This window comes from Pteropus alecto, unplaced genomic scaffold (assembly GCF_000325575.1).
Source record: "Pteropus alecto unplaced genomic scaffold, ASM32557v1 scaffold76, whole genome shotgun sequence".
NCBI classification, from domain to species: Eukaryota; Metazoa; Chordata; class Mammalia; order Chiroptera; family Pteropodidae; genus Pteropus; species Pteropus alecto.
Genome location: NW_006443138.1, coordinates 2,186,615 through 2,205,435, shown reverse-complemented (window position 1 = coordinate 2,205,435; position 18,821 = coordinate 2,186,615). Strand labels below are relative to the sequence as shown.

Here is an 18,821-nt window from a genome sequence, read left to right as displayed (position 1 = left end):
TGTACATTTATTTACATCGCGAGCTTTTCATTCGTGAATCATGGAAGTTACCCCCACTTCTCTGCATCGGAACAGTGAGGTTAATAATTTGGTTGTGAGGACGAGATGAGATTCTGTAAGTGCTTAGTGTCATGCCTGCCATCGAGACGTGCTCGGTGAAAGTTGGCCGTTGCTGTGCGCAGGTGTCACTGTTGTGAATTAGTGGGAAGAGGAAGTCAGACCAGAGTTCAGGAGCTTATGTCTTTGATCAGTAAGATGGGTTGACTCCTGCCTGCATTGAATAGAGGACACTGTACTTCAAGTCACCGCTCATCTAGTTGTAAAAGAAACTATTTACTGGAGACTTTGGGACTAAAAAACATTGATCAGGTGCAAGCAGTTGGCATTATCAGCCTCTCTGTTGTATTTTCCACATGACAGCGCAGGCAGTCCATACAAAGACTACATTTTCCATAAGCTATGATATTTTTTGAATAGTTGGTTTTATTCTTCTTATTTTTGCCTGATTATATGTTCGCCATCCCTTGTTTCCTGTCTCTTGTCTGCAGAATGTCTAGCAGGTGACAGATTTATAACAGTGTCCTCTCCAGAAATGCTCATTAGACGGTAGAAAAGCAAGTACAGAAGATTGTCTTGTCCTTTCTCTGAAGCGCACTCACACCCTAGGGCAGTGTCAAGGGAGCGAGGCTAAGAAAGGCTTCGATATGAGTTCCTGTACAATCCAGCACTAACTCTGTTTTCTTCCCCAGGACCTGCAGATAGAGCGAGAGAGGAGTTCATACAACATATCTGGTGGCTGCACAGCCCTCATTGTGATTTGCCTTTTGGGGAAGCTGTATGTGGCAAATGCTGGGGATAGCAGGTAAGCGAATTGGCCTCCTGGTTCTTACTAATTCTCATGCCTTCTGATAATTTTTATCTTTTTTTAAAAAAATAAATGCTTAGAAATAAAATAATTCTGCTTGGGATTAGATATTGAGAAAGATGAGTCTTCTACATCTGAATAAAAAATCATTTAAAAAGAATTGTCAGGCTGGTATGAAAAGTTAAAAGCAGTCTTCTTGTCCACAGTAGCCGTTTGCATATATACCTGTGATTAGTCTAAACCAGTAGTATCCAGTTGTTCTTTGACTTCAGAACCTGATTTTTAACGAAAGCTTAGCAGAGGCATCACATCTGAGAATGACAGGGAGGGAGGAAAGGAATGAAGTGGGTGTTTGAAGGAGACTCAGGAGGACACGCCAGCTGGTTCCACTTCTGCTCAGTGACTTTGCATTGTCCCCTCCCAGAATCCCGGGAGTTTCTCCTTTTGTGTGCATGCCCTTAGAGACTGCCTTCTCCTCTCTTCCGAGTTCAACTGAAAGGAATTTGACCAAGAGATTCTGGTTTATCCTTACTCTATCCAGCATTACCAGGAATAAGATAAACGTGTGTTTTAATTTTATTTTAAATAACTGCAGCGTCCTCACTTTAGGTGTGAGTAATTTTTAAACTGTAGACTTTGTGAAAATATGTATTATATTCTAATACATACATAAAATATTATAATCTAATATGTATTACACACTTCTCTGCCCCTTATTAACAAAAGATGTTGGCTTTATAGCAGGACTTTTTGCTAAAGACTGACTCTTCTGAAAGCAATCAGAGTGTACTGGACTCTAACCACGATGTTCTCAGAGGATGAGTGAATTCCTCTACAGGCTGCGGTCTGGTCTTCGGATGTTCTCATTCCTCTGTCTCCTTCCTCTTTCTCTGGCCTTCCTCCCCTCCCCCTGCCGCTCCCCTGCCCTGCCCTGCCTCCTTCAGGTTGCGGCTGGTGCCTCTGTGGCCTGGAAGACCAACTTCCTCAGGCAATCAAGGAGTTCACCTTAGTTTTTACAGTCGCGTGTTGCTTAACAACAGGGATACATTCTGAGAAAGAAATGCGTCATTAAGTGATTTCATTGTGTGAACATCATAGACTATACTCACACACACTTAAGTGGTATAGCCGATTACACACCGAAGCTATACGGTATAATCCCGTTGTTATAACCATTGTTGTGTAGGTGGTCTGTTGTTGACTGAAACGTGGTAATGCTGCCGCGACTATACTTTCATTGACAAAGGAGGAGAGCCCGAGGGAGTCTCCACTCCCATTAGTTTAGCATCCTTTCCCAGTCTTGCCACTAAAGATCTTGGAGACTAAAGGAGAGAAAACTACCAAAGCAGCAATATTTGGGGTTTGAAGTTTGATGTTTTTGAAGGTCTGTTTGTTTTTAGAGTGTGGATTTCCATTCTACTCTATAGGACATCTCAGTTTCAATATAAAATTCTGCCAAGCAAATGGAAATGTGTATAAGATGCCACATTTACCCCACGGCTTCTATTCCCTAGTGTTGTATCAGGGTCCTTCCTGGCAAGAGTCAGACTCCAATCGGATGCGTCAGCTGAAAGAGAAGTGACAGGGAATCGGCTTGGAGCGGTGGGGCCATGAAGGCGTTTACCACTTCAGGCCTGCAGGGACCAGGGAGCAAATGCTACAGCAGAGCCAGGAGAGCGGGGCCACCGGCGAGGGTCTCTGGGCAGGAACTACAGGAGAGAACAGGAAGAAATACTCTGACTTCTCTCTCTCCTCATTCCCCTGTCTCTCGCCAAGGCTTCCCATTGAACAAGCCCAGCTGGAAGCCGGGTGACATGTAGCCCAGGTAATACAGGTCACAAAGGTCAGCCAGCCAGGGCACAGACACTGGCCAAGACCTCTTCTCTGGGGCGGGGGCAAGCAGAGAGTAACCAGCACATACGCTACTCCTTCTTTCTTTCACTGTCTCCAGGGTTTGAGCATCTAAAAATAGAAATTCTCAGTCTTCAGGGGCCTTTAAGACACAGACTGAGGAGCTGGCCTCTGGGCCTCTTGTTCTGTTCTGGATCTTGAGCTCATTGGGAGACAGATGAGTAGATAAGAAGATGATTCCTTTCTGTTCTGAGTAAGAACAGAAATCGGTGATTCAGCTGCTGTGCTCATCTCATGTTCGCCTTTTGTCTTTGTTTCTAGTTCCACGTCCTCTGAAATGAGTTTGCTTTCTTAGCCCTTCCAGTGACCGTGGCAGTGACCGAGCTCCTTGCTCCCTAGGGACAGGCCCACCCTTCATCTCAGGGAAGCGCCTCTCACCAGATAACCCCAGACTCAGAAGATTACCAAGCTTCTGTGCCCGGAATATCTTTTATGTTGGGTTATTCTTTTCATAGAAGCAACTCCTCCTCAACGTCTTTTTGTTTTGTTTTGTTTTCTTTTGTTTTCTTTTGTTTTTCCATTTTGGAACATCTTTCAAAGCTTAGGCCCACCCTTCATCTCAGGGAAGCGCCTCTCACCAGATAACCCCAGACTCAGAAGATTACCAAGCTTCTGTGCCCGGAATATCTTTTATGTTGGGTTATTCTTTTCATAGAAGCAACTCCTCCTCAACGTCTTTTTGTTTTGTTTTGTTTTGTTTTGTTTTGTTTTGTTTTTCCATTTTGGAACATCTTTCAAAGCTCTAAGCAACTTACCAGAGCCACGCACCCAGCCAGGCCTTCTGATCCTGCTTCCTGGAAGCGTCAGGCCCCTGTCCAGCATCTGCCAGTCCCATCATCTGTCAATATTCATCTTCTGGGCTCTTGCCCCTCCTTTTTAAGTGCCAATTTCTAGGCCAGATCTTGATTTCCTCATTTACAAAAATAACGGTAGACATTGGACTAAATCTCTAAAATGGCTGGCATTCTAACAATTATCCTCTGAGGAGAGACATTTTTAGAAAGTAAAGTAGTGCTATAAAGCTTGATCTTTTTGTTATTTTATCTTTCTTAGAGTCAGTTTTTGAAATTTTAGTATAACTGAGGTTCCCATCTTCCTCAGTGTCCATAAAAGTATGATGTTTTACATGTTGTTCTCAATAATTTGAAAAGCCCAACAAGCATTTTTATCCTTATTAAAACTGTAAAGCACCAAAAAAATATTATCCAATGATAAAATAATGTCTCTAAAACCTAATAGGCTTAATTACATTTTAGTGTTCTGGCCCCAGTATTCAGATATGAATTTGGGGTTTTATGGCTGATTTGGTCGGGTTTGCCGTTCACATTCGGCTTTGTGCCATCTAGACACCTAAGAGCAATCTGGGTTGGTGTTTGTATGCAAAGGATAACTTAGAGGACACTTACTCATTTGGATGCTGTTTTCAGCTCTCATATGAACGATATTTCATATCATCTTATATAGGATCATTGCTTAGTTTATACTAATAACATATTATAGATATTTGAGTTTGCAAAAATATTCACTTATTCCCAAGAAACAAATTAAATGAACTTTGATTGGACCTATGTAGATGGTTCGATTTAATCAAATGATTAAAGCTGACAGGATTCTGGTAACAGGGCCCTGATTAATTAAGTGCTAATTTTTCTTCTTTATCGCCAGATATTGCCTACCGTGTGTTTATCTTAAACCTTGACAGTTTTGAGAGTGAAAGCAAATCTTTGTTCTAGGTTCCCTACCCCATGATTGCTCAAAATCAGGAAAAGAGAAGCTTTGTACTTGTTGGATTTGGAAGCTAATGGTGGTCAGGAACTATTTTGCCACTTAGCGAGCCGTGGAGCATGTGACTTTCCATCAGGCACATTTGTGCCTGGGGTTGTAGTTAGGAACTTGATGCTCTTTGTGGCTTACTGGTGTTTGAGCCAACAACCACCCTCAGTGTAGGATGTCCGCAGTGATACCAGGCAACTGGTCCACAGCTTGGGACGGACGCCCCTCTTTCCTCAGCCGAGATAACCCGCCGTGGAGGCACATGGGATAAGTCCTTATTGCACACCGATTGTTTTATTTTTCCCAGGCAGAGGCAGTAAACTCAACACCTAGGGGGATCATAAGGGACTAGGAAAGAAGCAGATGGTGGGCGGATTTTTGCTTCAAGCAAAAATGAACTGGTAGCATGCAAATGTCATACAAAGCAGTATGCAAACTATCACCCATTGTGTCTGAGTCATCCACTCCTTAGGGCTCTGAGTGATTCTTCAGTTCAAGAAGAAGATGCTTTGACTCCATCTTAAAAGATAATTTCATTTTATTGCTAGAGAGCTAAGGAATCAAGGAGGCAAAGTTGTTACCACTTATTTCAAACAATGTCTAAAGGTTTGGCAACTGAGACTAGGCTAACTCATTTAGATTAAAGAAACCACTTAATATTTAAATTCATGACTCTGCTCTTGCCAGATTTATAGTAATGGCAGCAAAAAGAGAGCTAATAAGTGCTAGGCACATGTTAAATACTGTAACAGAGAATCGTGTTTAATTCTCTCAGCAATGTAGTGAGAAGTAGGCATTGTTAATATCAGATAAATATACTGAAGCCCAGTGAGGTGAACTGATTTGCCCGGGGTCCCACAGCTGTAAAGGAGCAGGGGCACCAACCAGCCCAAGACTGGAAGTCAGAGCACCAGGTTGTCAGCAACTCCCTGTATTCTGGGATTTCCCATCCGTGAAGAGTCAAAGGGGATTTTTGGTTTTGTTGTTTTTCACATTTGAACATCTCTAAACTCAACAGTTTCTAATTAACATTTTTCCTATTTATATGAAAAATAAGGACATACCTTTTCATCTGTGGTATCTTTGATTTCACCTGAAGTGGTTTATGGGTTGTAGTGAGTGTATGGCTGCACTAGAAGCTAATTTAAATGCACTTCAGTAGTGAAGCAAATAAGCTTTGTGTGGTCCAGTTCATTCATTTATAATACAGGGAATGATATTTTCTCAAAATGAGGGCTGCCATCCCCTTCTAAAGGCCTCGAAGTTCTATGAGACCATTTTAAATTTTGTGTTTTCATTTTGATGATAATCTGTTGGAAATAACATAAGCATTTTCTGGATCTTATAAATGACTAGTGCCACAAATTCAGACCCGCTTTGTCACATTTACAATTTCTTTGGCAGCAAGTGTCTTGCAGACTTTTTCAAAATGAGTCACAGGCTCTGGGGGAGTTCAAGGTCATCTTTGCACTCGTGAAGGCCCTCCTAGGAGCAGGGCAAGGTCAAATGTGTTCATGAAGCAGGAGTGAATGAGTATTCTATGAATTGTCCTTTAAACCAAGCCAAAGTACAGCCAGTTTGGTATTCTTTCATTTCTCTTTCCTTCATTCTTAATTTTCCAGAATTACCCCCCATTTAAGTTAAAGCTCTCTCTATTCATTCAGAGGTGAATTCCTCTGGCAAGTCTGAATTTTCCTGAGGAGGATAGAAGTTAGGTATTAAACAAGGCTTTCATTTCTAAATTCAAAACCAATTAAACATCTGTGGTGTCCTCTCTCAGGCTTCTCCCCTTTACTAGTGGTAAGATGATGAAACATGATACAACTGCTTCCAACCCAAGGGAATATACAGAACTAGTCATTCCTTTTTATGTTTATGAATATAAATGACCAGTACAGAACCTTCCTGAAACTGCTTATTGCTAATAAGTGGTTCATCTGTCCACACCTGCCAGGGAGCTGCTTCTTTGATAGTAGCTTTCCTCTGAATTCAGAAATGTAATTGATCTTCTTCCATCGACTGCATTAAGTTCACCACACCTCATTTTCTTTGACAAGGAGCTGAAAAATGGCATCAAGAGAAACCAAAATTAATCACCATTCTCTACTAGGAAACTTGAATTGCTATTTCTACCTTTTTTCTGCATGGCCCCTATCTTTTTAGTAAATATTTACATCATCCTATAGGTTCTGAGTAGCAGTTATATCTGCTACTCATAACCTATAGGAGGGATTAGCAGAAAGAAAATATTACTATCAATTGATCACAAATACATACAAAGATATAGAGGCCATGTGATCGTTCAAAACAGTCTTTGCTTTTCCTATCAAGTCACTCGCTGTCTATGCAGACTATACCTAAGAGGCCTTTCTCTTTCTGAACTTCTTCCCCTTGGGTTTTTTCAAACCTCTCCCTGACACCCCTTGCCCTAAATCAGTGGTTCTCAAAGTGTGGCCCTCAAACCAGCAGTAGTAACAACTGGGAACTTATTAGAAAAGTAAATTCTAGGGCTCTAACCCAGGTCTACTAAATTAGAAGCCTGTGGTGGGGATGGAGGAGTAATCTGTGTTTCAGGGTTTAAAAATTATAGCCTTTTCTGGCCTGAGGCTTAAAGTGTCACACTCCAAAGCTGTCAAGCATCTAGCAGTCCCTGCATGTGGAGGAGCTGTTAGGGTGCCATTTCCCCCAGTGCTCCCCAACACTGCCACCTGAGGTGGAGGGGCCCCGCCTACAGCTGGCTGTGGAGTCCTTTTTGTCATCCCGATGTTCTGGAGCATAGGTCCATTTCCTCGAAAAGTGGGAGTTGAGGTAAGGATTTCTTGCATGATCCAGCTCCTTATCTCAGCCTCCCACCAACTGCTGGGTAGCTCTGAAGCCCCCGAACCACCCTACACCAGGCTAGGAGTCCCTTATCGGAAATGGGCGAGGCATGACTCTGTGTGGATTTTTGATCTCTTATTTTTGGACCCCTGGGAGAGTTGATTTCTGGCTGTTGTTCTCCCATCCTAACCAAGTTACACTTTTAACAACTTCAATCCTAGCCCACTGAGGGGCTGGCCTGGGAAGTCTCGTGGAGTTGGTAGAAATGGCATATTTGCACTTACAAATGCTGGCATGAAATTTTTGTAGTCAAGATGGTGACCTTATCTATCCCTGGCTGCTGAGATAGAATGAAAAAGTTGGTCTGTATCAAGAGGGAGCTTTTTAGTGGAGAACCTCAAGGCTTTATTTTTGGGCCACTCTAGCTCACACCAAGACTTTCAGGGCCTAATCATCTAATTCCTGATGATATGAAACCAAGTGAGATGAACTAGCAAGATTCAAAAAGACCTTTAGTGCCTGGAAAGATGGGCTGAACCTACCGAAGTGAAGCTTAACCATAGTCGAGGTAAAGTGTAATATCTGTTGAAAAGGGAAAATGAAAAAAACAAAAACAAACAAACACTAGCAGGATAGAGGAGGCAAAGCTTAACAACGGCTCCCGTTCTTTAAAAAACTATAAGTGGGCAGTAAATTCAATCTGGTCAGTAGTGTGATATAGACACCAGAACCTAATATAATCATAGGCTATAGCATTTGAAGAATAAGGCAAATAATAGCTAATGGTTTTTCTTGGCTTACTGTGTCTCAAGTGCTGTTTGTAATTTCTAGGGCTTTACATGAATAATCTAATTAATCCTCACAGAGTCCTTTTGGGGGACCGCTATTATTAATCTCATTTTACACATGAAGTCCCTGTCTAAGTGACACAATTCCACATTTGTATGAATGAACAGGACCCTTCCAAAGAGAGACCAGAGTGGTGAAGGGATTTGGAGCCGTGTTTGAAGGGATGAGGAAAACTCAAAAATAGAATTTTTTTCAGCCACATGAAAAGATGACATGTATTGACATAAAAGATGTTTCGGGGTGTTTGTCATGTATGAGGGAGAGTGATAAGAATTGCTCTCCATCTGGGACAGAGGTGACAGCCACAAGAGGACAGGGTAGTGGTTAAGAAGATAAGAATTGCTCTCCATCTGGGACAGAGGTGACACAAGAGGACAGGGTAGTGGTTAAGAGTAAGGGCTCAGACTGCCTGGGTTGATCTTGTCTGTGCCACTTTTAGTGGTGTGTGAACTTCGGCCAATCTCATGTTTTCCGTGCCTCAGTTATGTCATCTGTAAATGGAGATAATGATAGTGCCCACTTCCCAGGTGAAGATTAGATTAGCACATGTGTGGAAAGCTCTTAGCACAGGGCCTGGGCCACAGTGCTGCTCAGAAATAAAGTTAAGTGTCGTTATTGTCATCATGCTCAATGAGAGCTGTCAGTACTCCACGGGAGCTGTCCAGAGATGCAGTGAGCACCTGTAGAAAATAGTGGGTTCTCTCTTAAGAAAAATATTTATGCATCAACTGTATTACTACCTAGCAAAAATGTTGTACTAAGTAATTTTGTTCCCCATTAAGCACCATTTCTGTGACGTAAGGAGAATCTTAAATATATTGTGACTGTTTTCATTTTTCCTTCCTTATGAGTTTGAAGACCTCACAATTCGTATAAGGAAAGGCACACGTGTTTCCTGCTGTGCGATGTTATATATCGGGTAGGCTAAAGTGTGGAAACAATAGACCCCAAAATTCACTGGTCTAGAGAAGCAGTGACTTTGTCTCTTGCAGGCATTCGGGGACCTGGGATGAAGGAGGGTCTACCACTTTTGACTCTTAGATTCCAAGGCTTTCTGGGGGCATCTCCATCTAGTCCACTGGAAGGGAACAAGAGCATGGGGGAGCACTCAGGCAAGGTGTTATGGCCCAAGCCTAGAAGAGGCAGACATCATGTGTGCATGATTTCCAATGGCTAGAATTCAGGTACATGGCCATCCTGAGACATAAGGAAGACTGCTGGGAAATGTAGTTGATGTAAGAACATCTAAACCAATAGATAAAATTTTTAAGAGTTTATTTGAGCCAAACAGAGGGCATGCTTGAAAGCAAGATCTCAACAGGCTGAGAAAATGCTTTGGAAAATGACAGCTTTGCAGTTTCTTTTATTCCTTTGGGATCAAGGAGGAGATGTAAGGAAGATTACAGGAAGATGAGAGAAAGCAAGGCAGAGAAATTTCTGAGATTGGATTATAGGACAATTAACAAGATTATGGGCTGAGGGTGGTCTGCTTTAGAAGGAGGGGCCCGAAAGGGGTCATTTATTTCAAAGGTGTGTTAACCTAGATGCACAAGAACAATGAACAGGTCTTGCTTAAGGCAAAGATAAACCTTTTCAATCTGCTTTAGAAGGAGGGGCCCGAAAGGGGTCATTTCAAAGGTGTGTTAATCCAGATGCACAAGAACAATGAACAGGTCTTGCTTAGGGCAAAGGTAAACCTTTTCATAGGCCTGGGGCGTGACTATCCACTATGACCTGTCTAGTTATGAATTTATGATCAGATCACTCTGTGAGGTTACTTTTTTACGGAGCCCTTTTTTCTAAGTTGTGTCCCTAAATTCAAGGGACACAGTTTCTGCCATCATTGAGCATTGAGAAGGGGATTCATGTTCAATTGGTGATGGCCTCTTTATTTGGTGTTACGATTTTTCCCATTCAGCTGATGAAACTGCAACTTGGATGTCAGTATCTTTTTTAAAGCCCAAACACCAATTACAGATCTCTTTTGTTACCTTAATTTTGTTACTGTTAGTTTTAGAAGAGATGCAGTAAGTTCAGTTTAGATTGTCAGAAACATTGAAGAAATAGCCTTCTCACTATGATTCACTTTTATCTTGAAGAACACATTTAGATACTTAAAAAGCCTACAAGTAAATAGTATGCCAAATATTCGTCATTAGAAAGTCCATCATAGAAAGTAATATTCATTTTATGCAAAAGAAGAAAGGTTATATTAACCAGGTAGGATATGAATATACTGATGTTTTAGGATTTTATCAGTTTTACTAAAACTGATTTTTTAATCTCAATTTCTATTCTGAGGTTATTTTTAAATTGTCATTATGTTATAGAGATTTTAAAATGACATAGCTGTTCCGTTTAATAATTATGACATACCAGTTTAGTTTAATAGCTTAACTTTTTATCCACTCTCAAACTGTAGTTCTTTGGTATATATATATGTATTTTGAGCACATTTTCTCTTTTCAAGGTCATCTTCAATAGAGTCAAAATAATTACTATAGATGGAGCATTAATAAATGTCTCAATTCATCCTGTTTATTTATCTTAAACTTGTACGATTCATTATGCGTTTATACTGTCAGAGCCCCAAAGTGAAGATAAGATATAAGCTGACTAAAATGCCACTAGAGGAACAGGATTCAACCAATATTTGGATGTCAGCCATGTGTCAGGCACGTGTGGGGGAAACACAGTGAATGAGGCAGACAGGGTCTCCGTCTCCATTTACAATACGGTGTGACGGGCAAATGCAGGATTTGGAGAGACAGGTAAGCACTAGGCTTTAATGAGTGGAGGCTCCCTTGGGTTAAAGGGGATGAAACTCTAGCATGTGCATAATCGTAATCGTGCTCTTTGAAACAACGGCAGTGCTCTGCACCAACAGAGATTGCTTCACAGGTCAAAAGCCCTCGCTGCAGTTCTGCCCGCCTACCCCTTGCTTTATTCTTCCACAGTGTCACTGTTGTGGTTGTGAATAGCACTTGAAACCTTGGTTGGCACTTGCGGTCAGTTTGTAGTATGAATATTTTTAGTGGGAACCGAACTTGTTTTGTGAACTGTGAGCCTCATTTAACCATCATCGGCGAGAAATGGTATGTGAAGTTCTTTCTTGTTTCGTGGCAGGGTTACTATTCACTGAGCAGTCCTCATTGGTGTGCACTATATGGTGGTTGGTTTGCTCTGGGAGTGAACTGGACAAGATGGGCATTTAACTTTCAACTTTGCCCTTGTTTCTGTGAGCTAGTCAACACTCTCCCCAGGACCAAAGGTAGTTTAGCTGCTAGTAGCAAAAACAGAGGCAGGGAGGTGTCAGCCCCTAGAAGTGAGCTGGTAAGTGAGCTGTGGGCAATGCAGCATGGTGAAATGGGATGGGCCTAGGGTGCTGGAGATCAGGAAAGCTAGCTCTCACCCCTACAGAAAACACCTCAGGTTTCCCATTGGTGGAAGGGCTGGTTCCCACTCTTCAGGACTGCCATGCAGGCTACAGGTACTGGACATGAAGCTCGTGGACAGAGTATGGCACGTGGTTCATTCCTTCCTTTATTCACCTTTTGCCAGGCACCGTTGTAGGCACCAGGAACAAAACCTCGTGCCGTCAAGGAGCTTACAGACTAGTGGGCAACACAGATAATAATCAAGGCAAATAAATGAAATGTTGAGTACGCTAGGTGGTGATGATTGCTAGAGAGAAAAATAGGGTAAGGGGAGGGGCTCAGTAGTCTCTGGTGGGTTGAAATTTCAGATGGAAAACCAAAGAAAGACGCCTTTGAGTAAAAAAGGTCTGAAGGAGGTAAGGCACAAGCCACGCAGATATCTGGGGGCGTGAGTGCTGGCAGATCAGACAGGAAAGACCCTGAGCCAAGAATGTGCCTTTTGTTGTGGAGGACCAGTGAATAAAGACAATGGTAGGGGGTGAGGCCAGGGAGGTGCAAACAGGGCCCAGGGCCTCTCGGTAGCAGCTAGTGCTGCTGTGAAGATGGCCTTGGCCGCAAAGACACCATTGCACAAGCTCTTCTCTCTTGCTTTTACTCTTCAAATAATGGAGTGGTCTCCCCAGCTGTAGTTCTGAAGCCTTCATTCCATCTTGCTAAACCCTAAGGAATTCTGTAAATTTATACAATCATATACATACAAGGCTTTAAAGACCACCTTGTAGAGTGGCTTATACACCTTTTTTTTAAAGCAATGGAACCATTGTTTGTTGTTTTTCTGGTAGAATCCTATACAGTTTCCCATTATATAAGAACAAATAAAGGTGGGAGTTGTTTTGATGTTGGGAACCAGACTGAGTGCTCATGCCGGCTCCCTTTTCCCAAGGCGGTGCCCAGGCTGCTCTGTAGGACTGTAAAGCTGAACTTAGTCTGAAGGCTGCTCCAGAGACACCAAACTTGCTGCCATATCAGAATCACCTGGGATATTTTCAGCATTTTATTATGAAAAATTAAAAGACGCAGAAAAGTCGAGAGACTCATAGTACACTCCCATATACCTACTACTTAAATTCTGCAATCACCATGATAATGTTTTAATCACATATCTGTCTGTCTCTGTTGAACCAGTGTACCCACCTGGGGATTTAAAAAAAAAAATGTTGGGCCCTATACTTGGGCTTGCTTCATCAGAATTATTGAAGGTGGGGCTGAAACTCTTTATTTTAAAAGCACTCCAGATGATTCTGATGGAACCACTGATCTGGCCCAAATATCCTTTTTTGTTGATAAGGAAAATGAGGTCCAGAGAAATTGCCTTTCTCAAGTTCCCCCTGGGAGCCGGTAGTGGCAGGGCCGGGACTCAAACCCAGGTCATCACCTGCTTTTGCAGGGCCCACTTTCTAAGATTTTGGTTGGTGTCTGCTCAGCCACATCAGCTCTTTCTAAGATCAAATTACTATTCTTGCCCCTCTCTTCCTTCCCATTACCAGTTTGCTGAGCCATTGCTTATTTTAGGGAGTTGTAAAGAAGACTTCATGTTCTCCTTGGTTGAAATTTTCAAATATTATCAAAATAAAAGAGCATAAGTGTAGAACCCCAAAGCACAGAGATGAAGGTTTCCAGAGTGTGGATGTCTGATGTCACCCTTAGTTGACTCGATGAGACAGAATTAGAAAGGGCACTGGGCTGGGAGCCCAGAGACTGGGAAACAAACTCCAGCCCTGTCCCAAATTGTGAATGGTAGAAAATTCATGTCACTCTCTGAGCCTCTGTTTCCTGCTTTGAAAACAAGCTGAATTAGTAGGATCTTGTTAAAACTGTTGTCGTCTAGCTCTGAAATCCGGTGACCACTGAAGGCCACCCAGCCGGAGACTGGCCCAGTCTGTGCAGCTCCCGCATCCTGAGGCCCCGATCCACTTTCCTCCCTTGTCTCGTTGGCTTACATGCCAGAAGACAGATGAGATACCCCTAACCGTGAGCCCAGAGGTTTTCAGTTATCGTCTGTGCCGGCTCTGATGAGAACCTGTGCTGCAGGGGCTTCCCCAGATCTGAGCACCCCAGGAAGCCTGACCCGGGCTCCCAGTAGCTTCTGGATTGTCCAGCACCGACCTTCACTTTCTGCAAGCCTCAGAGGCCCTGGTCTGCTGGCTCTAGCACTGTTTCTGTCATCTGGATATTAAGGGTGAGCATTTTCAAAGCTCAACTCACCTCTTATTCTGAACCAGCAGCGCATAGGTTAGTGGCTGCGCGTGGACCCTGGGCCGTGGGCACTAGCTTTCTCTTAGGTGTTGCATCCTGTCCTCCAGACGAGAAGCAGACTCTTTAACTCCTTTGTTTTAAATACTGTGTACTGTCTACGGCCATGCCACCCTGAACAAGCCCGATCCTGTCTGATCTCGGAAGCTAAGCAGGGTCAGGCCTGGTTAGTACTTGGATGGGAGACCAGGTACTAACGCTGTAGGCGTAAAAAATAAAAAGTAAGGGATTGTAAGCTGACAAGGTCCTTGCAATCTGTGAGGTCAACCACAGGGTTGCCTCGCCAAAAAAAAAAATTAAAAATAAATAAATAAATGAAGGAAAGAAGGAAGGAACGAATGAATAAATAAATAAAAATAAAATAAAATAAAATATTGTGTAACCAAGGTGCCACCCAGTACTACTACCACTGGTACTACTACTACTAGGACTGCTGTTACCATTACTAGTAGTATTACCATTACTACTACTAATACTCCGACTACCACTTCTACCACTAGTATTACTGCTTCTAGGACTACTGCTACTGTTACTACTACTACTATTACTACTAGTGGTGCTACCACTGCTACTAGCACTACCATGACACTAGTACTACTACTACCACTACTACTACTGGTGCTACTGCCTCCTCTCATGTGGTGGATCCAATAAAACTGGGATCAGTTTCACATGTCTACCCTCTCTCCACCCCCATTCCCGTTAGCTCATCCCTCTGTACCTACCCAAAGGAAGAGGCTTCCCTGACTCCCTCATTAGGGTTTCGGCGCTTTGCAGATGTACAGTAGCAGTGGGCACCGCTTCCTCCTGAGCAAGGAGGAGGGTTCCTTTTCCGTCCCAGCTCAGGCTGGTTTTGATCCAGGCCCCGATGCCAGTCAGCATCACACCTCAGGCCGGTGGCACTGCTGTTTGACTCAGTAATCATTTGTGTTAACAACCTGTGACATATATGGGTGATGAACAAAAAAGGTAATGTGAAATAAAAAATGAGATACAAATGTAAAATAAAGTTTTTAGGGTGGCTAAGGGAGCCCCATAGCTAAGTGTACATGTGGCTTTCTGGGTGGAGGACTTTCGGGACCCTGAATGGGGTAATGAGTAAACACTTGCAGTTGGAACTCACACGGGCCTGAGTTTGAATTCTAGCTGTACAACTTACAGCATGACTTTGGCCAGAGTACTGGATCTCTAAGACACAGTTTGCTCATCTATGTGATTAAAATAATAATAGCTTCCTTCGTAGAACTGCTCTATTAAACCAGAGAGTGCTCACAAGGCTTTTACCTATGTGCCTGGTACATAGTAAGCACCCGATCCGTGTCAGCTATTGTCTGTGTTAAAATAGAGAGTCAGAAAGGTTAGGTAGTGATTAAAAGTACAGGGTTTGGAGCCAGCTGGCCTGGGTTTGAATTGCAGCTCCAGTGATGAAGCAGGTTACTTAATCATTCTGTTTGTCTCATCTGCAAAATAGGAATTATAACCGTCTCTATCTCAGAGTCATTATGAGGATTAAATGAGTTAATTTGGTTTAAAATATATTTTCATCCCTACTATATACCAGACACTGTTCTGGGAGCTAGAGACTTAGTAATAGAGACTAAAACCCCTGTCCGCATGAAGCTTACATTTTCATAGAGAGAGACTGGTAATCAATAAAATAAAGAAGGAAAACATATAATACGTGTAAAAGCATTAAACATGGCATACTGATTGAATGCATTTAAAGCGTTGAGACAAGTGTCTATTTTCCATATGGAAACCACTTAAAAATGTTAGTTATTAATACTGATTATCAATTTATTGTTACTACTAATACTATAGAGTTTGCTAGTAATTTAGCTTAGTTTATAATAAAACTATGATGCGACATAAAATAAATCTTGCATTACAGTACAGGTGACTTGAATATGAAAGGGCTACATTAACTTTTGAGCTGATGTAAAAGTATGTGCTGTGAATTTTTCAGATAGCATTCCTGACCTGAGCTGTTTGTAGGACTCCAGTGTTAACTTTTGAGCTGATGTAAAAGTATGTGCTGTGATTTTTCAGATAGCATTCCTGAGCTGTTTGTAGGACTCTAGTATGGAGTAAACTCATCCTTGCCAGTAGTGTTGCTAAATGTTATCTCTGGACCCAAGAACTATATTCTTACCAGATCGGATCTAGACGCCATGCTGAATTCAAGACAACACTCTCTGTAAGACCGTGGAGCGGGGGCTCCATATAGCTTACAGTTATATTTTAGGTGCTTTGAGGGCACAGTAGGCAGCCTCTAATATTCTTTCCACCTCTCACATTTCGTGATGTTTTTGTTTTTGTTTTTTACCTAGTGTTTTGGCAAGCAATGGTTGTCTCTTAAGTAACACAGAAAAGTCCTTTTTCAGCAAAGCCTTTTAAAAAATCTCCAGGCTCTCAGGCATTTGACAAACAAACAAGGTTTTTCTTTTTCTTAGCTGCGAAGTCAAGGTCATGCTTCCTAGGGAGCTCAAGGGCACAAGAAGCCTTTGGTGGGCCCAGAGCCTGCCTGACCCTCTGCGTCAGGCTGTGCTTGGCCGCCCAGCTCTTGGACTCTAGCTTTTCTTTTCCAGCAGCATTCCAAGGAATGAAGAGGCTTTGGAAGTTGTTAAGTGGAAACTCATTCATTCCCAATGATGGGGCACCAGGCCTGCGTGCCTGCAGAAATGGGATTCGTGCAATTAATTTGCACGTGGATTCATCTCTCTACTTGATCCCCCTCCTTCTCGGCCCCCAGGACCAAAAGTTTTGATTCTTTTCTGTGTCAGAGCTTATGGATAGCTTTTTCCCTCTTCTCTTAGTCATGTTCTTTGTGAATCTGAAATGGCAGGTTGTAGCCGTAATCACTACCAGTATTTCAAGAACATCTGGTACCTCTTCCAAATGGGCTGCCCCAGCCATCTCGTGCACCTGCCACTCACACCCTATTTGCTCATCTTACCGTCCTATTCAAGAACATCTGGTACCTCTTCCAAATGGGCTGCTCCAGCTCTCAATGTTGATAAGTCATCTAAGAAATGGCTAGACTGTATTACGCACTTTTCAGGTCCTTCATTTAAATGAAATCTTGTAGCAAACGCCCCATATATGAAGCAGGTAAGAACCTTGTAGTAGGACAGGTTACATAGTGGCTAATAGCAGAGTCTGGAGAGAGCCCAGCCGGATTCTGGTCCTGGCTCTGCCACTTATCAAAGTACCCTGTGACCTTGAACAAAGTATCCAACCTCTCTGTGCCTTTGCTGCCTTGTCTTCTAGCCAGTTACCTTCTCACCCAAGATGCTCCCAGGAGATTGTCATTGCCTGGCCCTACTTCTCTCACCACATCTTCGATTCTGTCCCCACCCCCACCCCTTCCTGGAATACATTTTCCTTTCCTCACCTTGCACTGCCAAATGGAAGAGCTGGCTAGCTGCTCTCCAAACACTTTCCTTCCTCATCCTTCTGTGCCACTAGGTGTGGCTGTATGGCTAAGTTTCAGCCAGGGGCCTGTGAACCACTTCTCAGGCCTGAGCCATAAAAACCTCTTACACACTATAATGATTTAATTCTGTTTTCCTCTGCCCCCCAGAAAAAAATATGTCCAAGTCCTCACCCACATATCTGTGACTGTGATCTTATTTGGCAATGGGTTCTTTGCAGATGTAGTTGAGATAGAAGTTGAGATGAGGCCGTACTGGATTAGGGTAGGCCCTAAATCTAATGACTGGGATTCTTATAGGAAGGCCATGTGAAGATAGACACAGGGAAGTGGACATGTGAAAATGGAGGCTGAGGTCGGGGTTAAGCTAACAAAAGTCAAAGAACACCAAGAATTGCCCGCAACCCCAGAAACTAGGAAGAGGCAGGGAAGCATTCTTCCCTAGAGGTGTCAGAGGGAGTGTGGCCTGCTGACCCCTCGATTTGACCTCTAGCCTCTGAAACTGTAAGAGAGTAGATTTCTGTTGTTTTAGGACATCAGGTTTGTGGTAATTTATGACCGTCCTAGGAAACTAGCATGCACATCATCCTCTTTTTCTTCCCTGTTCTGCCGACTAGAGGTTGACAGACCAGCGTGATCTCAGAAGTGCATGCTAAATGAAGCAGGCAGAACACCCAGCAGCCTAATTTTCTATGACTCCTACCCGCTACCTCCCCAAGCTGAAAAGTGGACTTCGTTTCATATGTAAAATAAGCATGCATTGTGCTAAGCCACTGAGCTTTGCAGGGTTTATCTGTTACAGCAGCTATTATTACCTTAACTAAAACACCTACTTAGAGAAGGGACTGAAGGCAGCTGCCATAAAACTTACTCCACCATTCCCTTCCAGAAACAATCTCTTCGATGGCTTCTGGGATTTCACTTTCTTGGTTCCCTGTCACACCTGCTCCTAAAGCATAGCCCACCCCAGGGCTTCCTCTTCAGTCAGCTTCTCCACATTCTATCCCTGAGCCATCTCGTGCACCTGCCACTCACACCCTGACTTGCTCATCTTACCGTCCCATCTCCCTACAGAATATCAGTCGTCTTCCATGTAGGTACAGGGAGGGCTGGCCTTCTAACTTTCCTCAGATTTTGTCGTTCCCCTTCCCCCACATCCCCAAGCTTAGCCCACTTTCCGAGCCTATGACTTAACATATAGAGTAACTGCTCTCCAGATATTTGTCAGACAGAGTGACCATGAACTTGATGCCTTTCGGTGTTCTGAAAGATTCTGTTGAGAGAAACAATACATAGGGAGGCTTTCCAGTCCTAACATCCTCTAGGAATTCCCAAGTCTATGCCTGGAGTAAGGCTGACCCTCACACTTGTGGGCCCCCTAAATGGGTGTTTGAACTTCCTTATGCCATTAGCCCCGCTTGGAGAAGGTTGTAGAAACAGCTCTGGGAAGTGTGCTGTTGCATTTACTGCGAATCCTGCT

The 18,821-nt window shown here is 43.0% G+C and overlaps 1 protein-coding gene across 4 annotated transcripts in view; it reads left to right on the top strand.

Annotated features, from left to right (window-relative positions):
• The window catches only part of PPM1H (protein phosphatase, Mg2+/Mn2+ dependent 1H), a 257,658-nt gene that overhangs the window by 111,694 nt on the left and 127,143 nt on the right, over nucleotides 1-18,821 (top strand). For all 4 annotated transcript variants that reach the window (XM_015598468.2, XM_015598464.2, XM_025041056.1 and 1 more), the window contains exon 4: nucleotides 750-862. In XM_015598468.2, coding sequence (XP_015453954.1) covers nucleotides 750-862 — 113 coding nt within the window. The remainder of the gene's footprint in view (nucleotides 1-749; nucleotides 863-18,821) is intronic.